The 9126-nt window shown below is 53.3% G+C and overlaps 1 protein-coding gene across 1 annotated transcript; it reads left to right on the plus strand.

Annotated features, from left to right (window-relative positions):
- The first annotated feature begins 394 nt into the window (after nucleotides 1–394).
- Nucleotides 395–1918, plus strand: LOC130494822 (uncharacterized). Its single transcript, XM_056985621.1, has 3 exons — nucleotides 395–1241; nucleotides 1310–1444; nucleotides 1527–1918. Exons 1-3 carry the CDS (start codon nucleotides 395–397, stop codon nucleotides 1916–1918), a joined length of 1374 nt encoding a protein of 457 aa, XP_056841601.1.
- The last annotated feature ends 7208 nt before the right edge of the window (nucleotides 1919–9126 follow it).

A 9126-nucleotide genomic window follows, 5' to 3' on the forward strand; every position in this document is an offset into this window, starting at 1 on the left:
GGTATAAAATCGTCTGGATTGATGCCGAACAACGGTCTTTCCAAACCGGGGATCTGATCGCATTCGATTCATGGTATGACGTCGAACCGTCGCCAATTGTAGCGAGGGAGCCGAACCGTTACTAGGTTTTGGATCGGGAAGCCAAAGCGTCGTTAGGTTTCGGACGGGAAACCGAAAGGTCGCGCTTGAGACCGACGCGCGAGCCCGTCTAGAGGCCCATTTAGGCCCGTTTAGGGCTAATTATGACGCCTCGTTGAGCGCGCGCGTCCCCTTCCCTATAAATAAGAGATCTTCCTTCAGATCTCCATTCTTCCGCAATCTTCAGGTACTCTCTCTCTCTCTCTAAGTTGCTTCTCTCTCTTTCTTCTGCTCTCGTTTTATCGTTTACTCGGTAATGTCGACAAGTAAGAAACTTTCTCGAGAACAAAAGGGGAAGATGCGTGCGGCCTCGTCGGGATCTGGTGATGACTTAGAGACGGTCCGTGGTTCTGAAGGAAGCCAAGAGGCGGTTCATCGCGAGGCGATGATGGATACAGAGAACTTGAGTCGTGCGCAGCGCGTTCTTATTTCGGAATCGAGAGTGCAGTCGCGGAAGGACGACGACGGTCGTGATCATGTTGACGATCAGATGATCCCGATAAGCTTTTATCCGGGGAACATCTTCGAGGAGCAACCTCCGCTTGATCGGGAGCGCGTGCGTCCTTCGGTCGTCGAAGGCCAGGACTGGCGGGGTGGTGTCGAGAAGACGAGGTCGACCGTCGAGTCGGTGACGAGACTCCTACGGGCTCGCGACGCAGCGGGGGTTACGTTTATAATCCCGAATAGCGACCAGCGGCCCTGGTCTCCTCCGAAAGGCTACCAGTGCGTCTACGAGTCGTACTTCGAGGGCGACACGAAGCTGTGGTTTCCGATTCCTCGAATCGTCACTGCGTTTGCGATGCGCCGAGGAGCCGCCCTTAGCCAATTTCTGAATGGTGCGTGGCGGCTGGCCGTGGCACTGACGATTATCGGAGCAGAAGCTGGTGTTCCTCTCAACGTCCGAGCTTTCGAGGAATTAGTGTCAGCGAAGATAAAGGGCGGACTGATTTCGCTGAAGATCCGCCCCAACTATAACGTGGTGACCGGCTACCCCAACAAGACGAACAACTGGCAGCGGTCCTACTTCTACGTCAAATCTGACAGGGCTGCGTTCGAGGAGCCGCTGAGGACCGGCTATCGTGTTTTATGGGCCCGAGAGATGGGTATAAACCACCCGTCAGTTTTATTTTCCGTTTCTTGTGGTCTAACTCCCGTTTGTCTTTCTTTGCAGTTGCTCTTCCGAACACCGCAGAGTACGAGGAGGACTTTTTGACGAGCGCGCGTCTGATCGCATCGCAGAGACAGGACCATTGGAATAATTTTTCCTACCGGAGGATTAGTCGATCGATCGGGTGGATTAGTCAGCGTAAGTCTTTCCTTTCGCTCTTTCCTTTGCTTTGACACGTCCCTTTTGATATGGAATCTAATTTTGCTTTTACTCATCGCAGAGGTTTGGCGTTCGGACACGATCCCCATTGTCACGAATAAGACGAAGAGGGTCAATTTGTTCAATTCGGCCGAGCAGAGGGAGATAAACCGAGCAAGAGCGATGAGGACTATTCCAAATTTGAGTTTGGTGGTTGCGAAGAAAGTCGGCTCCGCAAAGAAATCTCAGCCCGATACCGCGGGCTCGCCTAATTTAGGAGATCCGAGCGCGACCGAGTCGGACGCTGAGGCTCAGTTGGAGAAAGACCAACAAGAAGAGACAGCGCGAAGAGGAGGGCGCGGCTGTCGAGGAAACGAACGTTGGGGCTTCCTCTCCTCAAGGGCATTCTGGGTCAGAGGGGAGAAGGAAGAAGGCAAGGGGCGATTCTCCCGCGATCCGATCCTCGTCCGTTGAGGAAGGCGAGCTCAGGGACCTGGAACCGAGCGGTGGTTCCAAAGATGAGGTGGTCCCCGAATCACAGCCTGCGGGCAGCCGCGACGAAGATCTTCCGGCGGTCTCTCCAAAGGCCAAGAAGAAGGACAAGGGGAGGAAGAGGAAGGAAGAGCCGCCGAAATGGTTCCTCGAGGCTCTTCTGAGGAGCTGAACGACGAGGAGGAAGATGCCACCCGTTCCGGGGAATCGCTGGGCCGGGGGGTGAAGTCGTGCCGGAGGAACCCGCTCCTCAGGTCGCTGAAGGGACCGTTGCTGTCCCGAAGAAGAGGAAGAAGAAAAAGAAGGGTTGTCCGGACAGGGTTTCTTTCTCTTACGACCGCGAGGTCCCGCTAGCGCATGACGAGCAGGAGTGCGGTCGCCTGGTTCGTCAGTTTAGGGGAGATCGGGGCGCGCTGCCGCCGGTCAAGGACTTGATCTTCAAGGAGGAGTACAAGTTCGCCGCCCGTACCTCCATCATGGTAAGTCGGGTTTCTGACTTTATCTCTTTTTCTTCTTATTCGTTTGCTGACGCTACGTGGTTTGTCGTGCAGAGCCTCGGAGACTGGAACGTTTTAGTGAGGAAATACGATGAGGAGCTGAGAGGCGCGTTCGAGTTGGTCGACAAGCAGAAGAGGAGCCATAAACGCGCGACTCGGGCTTTGAAGGATGCAGTCCGTGCAAAGGACGAAGCAGTTGCCCAAGAAGAAGCGCTGAGGAAGGAGCTCGACGAGCAGAGGGAATCATGGCGATCGAGTTGGCGTCTGCTCGGGACCTGGTAAAGAAGGCGGAGAAAGAGAAAGCCGAGTTGCGGAAGAGAAATGCCGACTTGCAAGGCAAGAATGCGACTCTCGAGAAGGAGGTGGTGGCCTCTGCTTTGAATTTCTCCCGGGAGATGGATCGCTTGAGGGAATCTCGCAAACTTGAGGTCACTCATGAGCGAATCCGCGTGATGGCGGCAATGACGGGAAAATGCTCCCGACGCTTCAAAAATATTCAGGACCGAGAGAAGCGCCGTGATGATTTCGAGGACTCGCGGTGTATGCTTGGTCAAGCGCGCGGGATGCGAGACTGCCTCGAGGCTTTGAAGGAATCGGGGAAAGATATCCCTCAGGAGACCATTGATACGTACGCCGACTTGGAGAAGTACTACGATGGGGAGACGACTCGTCTGGAGGTAGGCGTGATTCCGGACTCGGATCTAACCTTGTCTCCTTTGGTGCTGAAGTCTCGGTTCGTGATCGAAGAAATCCTCGAGAAGGTTGACAAGCATGGGTCGAACCTTGAGCTGATCGATTCTGAAGCCGCGGCAGCGCTCCGATCTCCGAGTGATGGATTTATTAGGGACCTCCTCGACACGGTACAATCTCCTGCTCGTCCCGACGCCACTCTTCCTATCAAAGCGGCTGCGCCAGACAAGAAAGCCGTTGAAGTGGACCCGAAGGCGCCCGGTGCCGATGCCCGGGAGAAGTTGGTTACAATCTCCGACAGTTCGTCCCTCGGGACTTCCGATCCTGACGCGAGTGAAGGCCTTTCGGATCCGAACCGCGAGATCAGGCTTGCCTCTCCATCGAGCAAGGGTCAAAGTACCGGCAACGTATCCAGCTCGGGCCCTCCTGAGAAGAAAGATCCCCCTGCTGAGGGATGATTACCATGTTTGTTGTATCTCTTTTTCGGCCGTTTGGCCTTGTTTGTTTAAGACCTCGTTTCTCGGCGTTAAGCCTTTGATGTATGAATTATTTTCTTTTGGTTTTTATCAGACAAGTGTTTCTTTATATATTTCCGTAAGTCGTTTAACTTAGAAGTATATAAATCATTTTTCACTTGTCCATAACCGAGAAACGAAATAGTCCGGATGGTTGCTCGCATTTGCCAGCGAGTTCCCTCCTTTTCAGATAGAAGAGTGATTAGAGAGTCGTTCGTTCGCATTCTTATTTATTCAACGAAGCTTTTACAAGTCTAACGTTCAAGTAAATACAAAGAGACTCTAATCGTTCTACTGAATTGCCGAGGAAAAGGTTTCGAGACGCATTGCAGTGATCGAGAGAACTATTGGTCGGCCAAACCGTCGTTCTTCGATCAGACTTGGTCTGAAATTTCCATTGGATAGCCGGTCAGTGCACGACGCACAGGTGACGCAAGGCTGTTATTCCCTTCGGCTGATACCTGATCAAGGCTCAGCCGATTTTGCTGGGCGAGTGCTCGTGCTCCGCTTGACGAAGGGGCTGGCATCGTTTGTTCGGGGAAAGGTGACCGTTAGTCATTCTAAAAAAAGTTTGGACTTTGTTTTGGTTGGGGCTGGACCCTGTGAAGGGATGCCTACGTACCTCGGATGAGGATCAAGCCTTTCGTAGTTCGTTTGACCGAGTGAAAGTGGCTGTAGTAGCGCATTCACTCGGACGAGTAGAAGTGACGGTTAGGTGCATCTACTCGGTTTTTTTTTTTTTTTTTTTTTTTTTTTTTTTTTTTTTTTTTTTTTTTTCGCGAACAGTGACCTGTTGGTCATTCGCTCGGAGAAAAAGATGAGACGAATCTATTGGTAGAAGAGGCGAAGATGCATAGAGTTCCAGGCTCGTGGAACTGCCTCTCCGCGGGAAGTCTCGAGTCGGTAGACGCCTGGTCGAACGACTCGGGTGATCTTGTAAGGTCCTTCCCAATTGGTCCCTAGCTTGCCAGCGTTGAGCTCCTTTGTGTTGTCGAAGACTTTTCGGAGGACGAGATCGCCGAGCTCGAGAGGGCGCGCTTTTACCTTCTTATTATAGTAGCTCTCGATCTGGTTCTGGTAATTTTGGATCCGAAGAAGCGCTTGATCTCGTTTTTCCTCGAGTTCATCGAGGGCATCGAGGAGCATATCTTGATTAAGCTCGACGAACTGCGGCATCTTGGCGCGCCGAAGACTTGTCACGTTAACTTCGGCGGGGGCCATTGCTTCCATCCCATAGGCAAGAGAGAAAGGGGTGGATTTGGTCGCACCGCGGGGAGTCGTTCGGTGTGACCAGAGGACGCCGTCCAGCTCGTCGGCCCAATGGCCTTTCTTTAGGTCGAGTCGCTTCTTGATACCATCGATGATAATCTTGTTGGAAGATTCCGCCTGTCCGTTTCCTTGCGGGTAACGAGGAGTCGAAGGGCTTAGACGGATATTCCACTTGTTGCAGAACTCTTTGAAGTTTCCGGACATGAACTGAGAGCCATTGTCCGTTATGATCTCGTACGGCAAACCGTGACGGCAAATGATGTTCTTCCAGACGAAGGTGCGGACTTCCTTGTCCGTCACCTGAGAGAACGCTTCGGCTTCAATCCATTTGGTGAAGTAATCAGTGAGGACCAGGATGAAACGACGTTGGCGCGAGGTCGGCATTGGCCCGATGATGTCCATCCCCCACCTCATGAACGGATAAGGGGCAGCAGATGTCCGCAACAGCTCAGTGGGACTGTGGATGCTCGGAGCGTGACGCTGGCATTTGTCGCACCGACGAGCGTATGCCTCGCAGTCAGTGTTCATAGACGGCCAAAAGAATCCCAAGCTTCGAACCTTAAGGGCGAGTGCTCGGCCTCCCGAGTGGTTTCCTCCTGCTCCGTCGTGAGTTTCAGCCATTACTCGGCGTACTTCATCGCCCTGGATGCACTTTAAGAGAACCTTGTTCGCGGTTACTCGGTGAAGTTCGTCGTTCATGATGACATAGTGGGCGCTGCGTCTCTTCAGGCGTCTCGCTGCCCACTTATCTTTTGGCAGTTCTTCTCGTAGGAGATAATCCAGGAACTCGACTCGCCAATCGACTGGGGTGTCGTCACGATCGAGCATCTCAGTGTCGGCTTGATCCGGTGTCTCAGTTTCGGTTTGATCGGTGGTGGATCGTCGAGTTGTTGCAAAGATTGGAGCGATGGGAGAGCTTTCGTCGGAGGAGGGATCAATGCTTGGTCGGTCAATCCGATGTATGGGTATCGTCCTTTTGACCTGATCGTGGAGTTTGCTCCCGAGTGCGGCTAGGGCATCGGCGCAAACGTTCTCTCCGCGAGGAACCTTGGTGAGTTCGAAGAAATCGAATTCCCTAGCGAGCTCTTGAACCACTCGAAGATACGCATCCATTCTATCATTGCGAGCATCGTAGTCGCCGCTAAACTGGCTGGCGACGAGCTGCGAGTCGCAATAAGCACTCAAGCGTTTGGCTTTGACGGCTCGGGCGAGACGAAGCCCGGCGATCAACGATTCATACTCTGCTTCGTTGTTAGAAGCCGGGAAGCCGAAACTGAAAGACTGGCGGATGAGTTCTCCTGTTGGCGACTGAAGCTGGACCCCAGCACCGGATCCTTTACTCGTCGATGATCCGTCGACATGAAGAATCCAATTGGGGCTCGGGACGTCGAGATCTTGTGCAAGATCCGGCGTGAGCTCGACAAGGAAGTCGGCGAGGACTTGAGATTTGGCGGCTGTTCGACATTTGTATGTAATGTCAAGCTCGCTCAGTTCGATTGCCCACTTGGTCAGCCGGCCGGCTCTGTTGGGATTTTGCAGGACAGTGCGGAGCGGTTGGTCGGTCAGAACTTCGATAGAGTGTGACTGGAAGTAGGGTCGTAATTTCCTCGCGGAGTCGACGACGGCCAGCGCCAGCTTCTCAAGGGTTGGGTACCTGGTTTCCGGGCCGGTCATGCGTCTGCTCGTGTAAAAAATCGGACGCTGCTCGCCGCGATCCTCCTTGATCAAAACACTGCTGACGGCTGCCGAGGAGACGGCGATATAGAGAGACAAAACGTCTCCTACGTCCGGCTTGGCCAAGACGGGAGGAGTTGTCAGGTATTGCTTGAGTTGAACGAACGCGTCCTCGCATTTATCATCCCAGATGAACTTCTTGTTCCCTCGGAGGAGATCATAGAAAGGAAGACACTTGTCGGTAGATCGGGAGATAAACGATTAAGGGCGGCGATGCGTCCTGTTAGTCTCTGAACTTCGCGGCAGTTTCTCGGACTGGGGAGGTTCAGGACTGCCGAGATCTGTTTCGGGTTAGCCTCTATTCCTCGTTGCGTGACGATGTAACCAAGGAATTCGCCCGAGGAGACGCCAAACGTGCACTTTGCGGGATTCAACTTCATCCCGTACTTGTTTAGGATGGCGAAACACTCCTTCAAGTGTGCTAGATGGTCGTCGGCTCGGAGGGATTTGACGAGCATATCGTCGATATAAACTTCCATTGTTTTCCCTAACTGGTCGGCGAACATCCTGTTAACGAGCCTCTGGTAGGTTGCCCCGGCGTTTTTCAACCCGAATGGCATCACCTTATAACAATAAGTTCCCCGGTCAGTGATGAAAGCGGTTTTCTCCCGGTCGTCTGGGTGCATCAGGATCTGGTTATAGCCCGAGAAGGCGTCCATGAACGTCAGCATCTCGTTGCCGGCCGTCGATTCGACTAGGCGATCGATGCTAGGCAACGGGTAGCTGTCCTTAGGACATGCTTTGTTGAGGTCGGTAAAATCGACGCAGATGCGCCATTTACCGTTCTTCTTCTTGACGACCACCGGGTTGGCTAGCCATTCCGGGTAACGAACTTCAGTGATTGAGCCGGCACCGAGTAGACGCTCGACTTCTTCTGCGACTGCTTTGGATCGCTCTGGTCCCAACTTTCTTCTCTTCTGCCGGATGGGTTTGAAGTTGGGATCAACATTGAGCTCGTGGGTCGTGATAGCTGGATCGATTCCCTTCATATCAGACATTGTCCAGGCGAATGTGGATAGGTTTTGCTTAAGGAACTCGAGAATCTTCTGCTGCATTTCGTCGGGCAGAAATGCGCCTACTCGGACTGATTTGCTCGGATCCGACTCGTCGACTGGTACCTCGAGCACCTCCTCCTTTTGCGGGCAGACTTTGCTCGTGGGAGGAGAGACCGAGTTGACGAGTGATTGGGAGCGCTGAATTTTAACCGTGGCGATCAGGAGATCTCGCGCGGCTTGCTGATCACCCTTCAGAGTTTTGATTGATCCGTCTGATCCTGGGAACTTAACACACTGATGATACGTTGATGCGATTGCTCGCATTGAGTGCAGCCATGGGGTGCCGAGTATAACGTGGTAAGGGGCTTTGGAGCCGACCACAGAAAATTTGACCGTCCGAGTGACTCCGCATGCGTGAACCGAGAGGCGGATCGTGCCTGCGATCACTTCTGACGAGCCGTTGAATCCTGTCAGAGTCCGAGTAGAAGGCTTGACGTCGTTGAGGTCAATTCCCATCTTCACGAGAGTTTCGCGAAAGATGATATCGACCGAACTCCCGGTATCGATAAGTACTTTTGTGACGTCGTACTTGTCGACGCCGAGCACGACGAGCAAAGGATCGTTGTGAGGGAGGTGCACGCCGAGTGTATCGTCAGACGAAAAGGTAATCGGCTGATCGTCTATTTGCTTCTGGGGCCACCGTTGGGAAGTAGTAGCTTGCCTTCGGTGGTCTTTGACTGCTCTAACTGAGTCGCCGCAGGGAGGTGATCCACCCATAATGACGTTTATCCGGGGACGAGTTTGTGCTCGCTTTGCGCGGAGCACATCGCGAAGGTCGCTACTTGTTTCAGCAGTATCCCTTTTCTTGCGGTTAAGGGCTGTCCGCAGGTCGCCGATCTTCGCGTTGAGTTTGTCTCGCAAATCGCGGTTCGGCTTGTCGGCGGGCTGCCTTTGGGAGGAGTCTTGTGCCAAAGCTTTCGCGGCGCGACTCGAGTCGATCTGTCGGCGGAGATCAGAAGAGACTGGCGTTTCCTCGGTAGTGGATTGAGACTTTTGCTCGAGGAAGGACCGAAGATCCAAAGAGTCGTCTGGGGTCTTCATATCGTCGTCCTCGTCCGACGAGGATCCTGGTTCGTTCCTTCCTTGAGGCTGGACACGTATCACTTCAATGCGCTGGCGATTGGCAGGCTGATCGTCGTCCGCCGAGTCGTCGTCATCATCGGTTTCTCGGGTGGCCTTCTCAGCGTCCTTCGACTGTTTGTCGTTTTTACGGTTTTTGCCTTGCGATTTGCGCTGGGCTTCTTGTCTTTGTTCCTGCTCCAGCTGTTTTCTCCTTTTGGTTTGGGTTTTGGCGGCTGGATCTTGTAGTCTCCGCTTTCGATCGAGGAGAGGAACTGGGCGTAGAGAGATTTGCACTCGGTCGTGTCGTGTCCCTTCACGTCGTGATACTTGCAATGCTTCGTGAGATCGATGGGAGTTCTGGTCGGTCC

This window comes from Raphanus sativus, chromosome 5, assembly GCF_000801105.2.
Source record: "Raphanus sativus cultivar WK10039 chromosome 5, ASM80110v3, whole genome shotgun sequence".
NCBI lineage: Eukaryota > Viridiplantae > Streptophyta > Magnoliopsida > Brassicales > Brassicaceae > Raphanus > Raphanus sativus.

What these genes read in the sequence shown, in the direction of transcription:
- LOC130494822 (XM_056985621.1), top strand. Translation starts at nt 395, where the DNA reads ATGTCGACAAGTAAGAAACTTTCTCGAGAACAAAAGGGGAAGATGCGT. An exon ending in TTTATGGGCCCGAGAGATGG is followed by an intron (nt 1,242 to 1,309) that starts GTATAAACCACC and finishes CTTTCTTTGCAG; the next exon opens with TTGCTCTTCCGAACACCGCA. An exon ending in GATCGGGTGGATTAGTCAGC is followed by an intron (nt 1,445 to 1,526) that starts GTAAGTCTTTCC and finishes TACTCATCGCAG; the next exon opens with AGGTTTGGCGTTCGGACACG.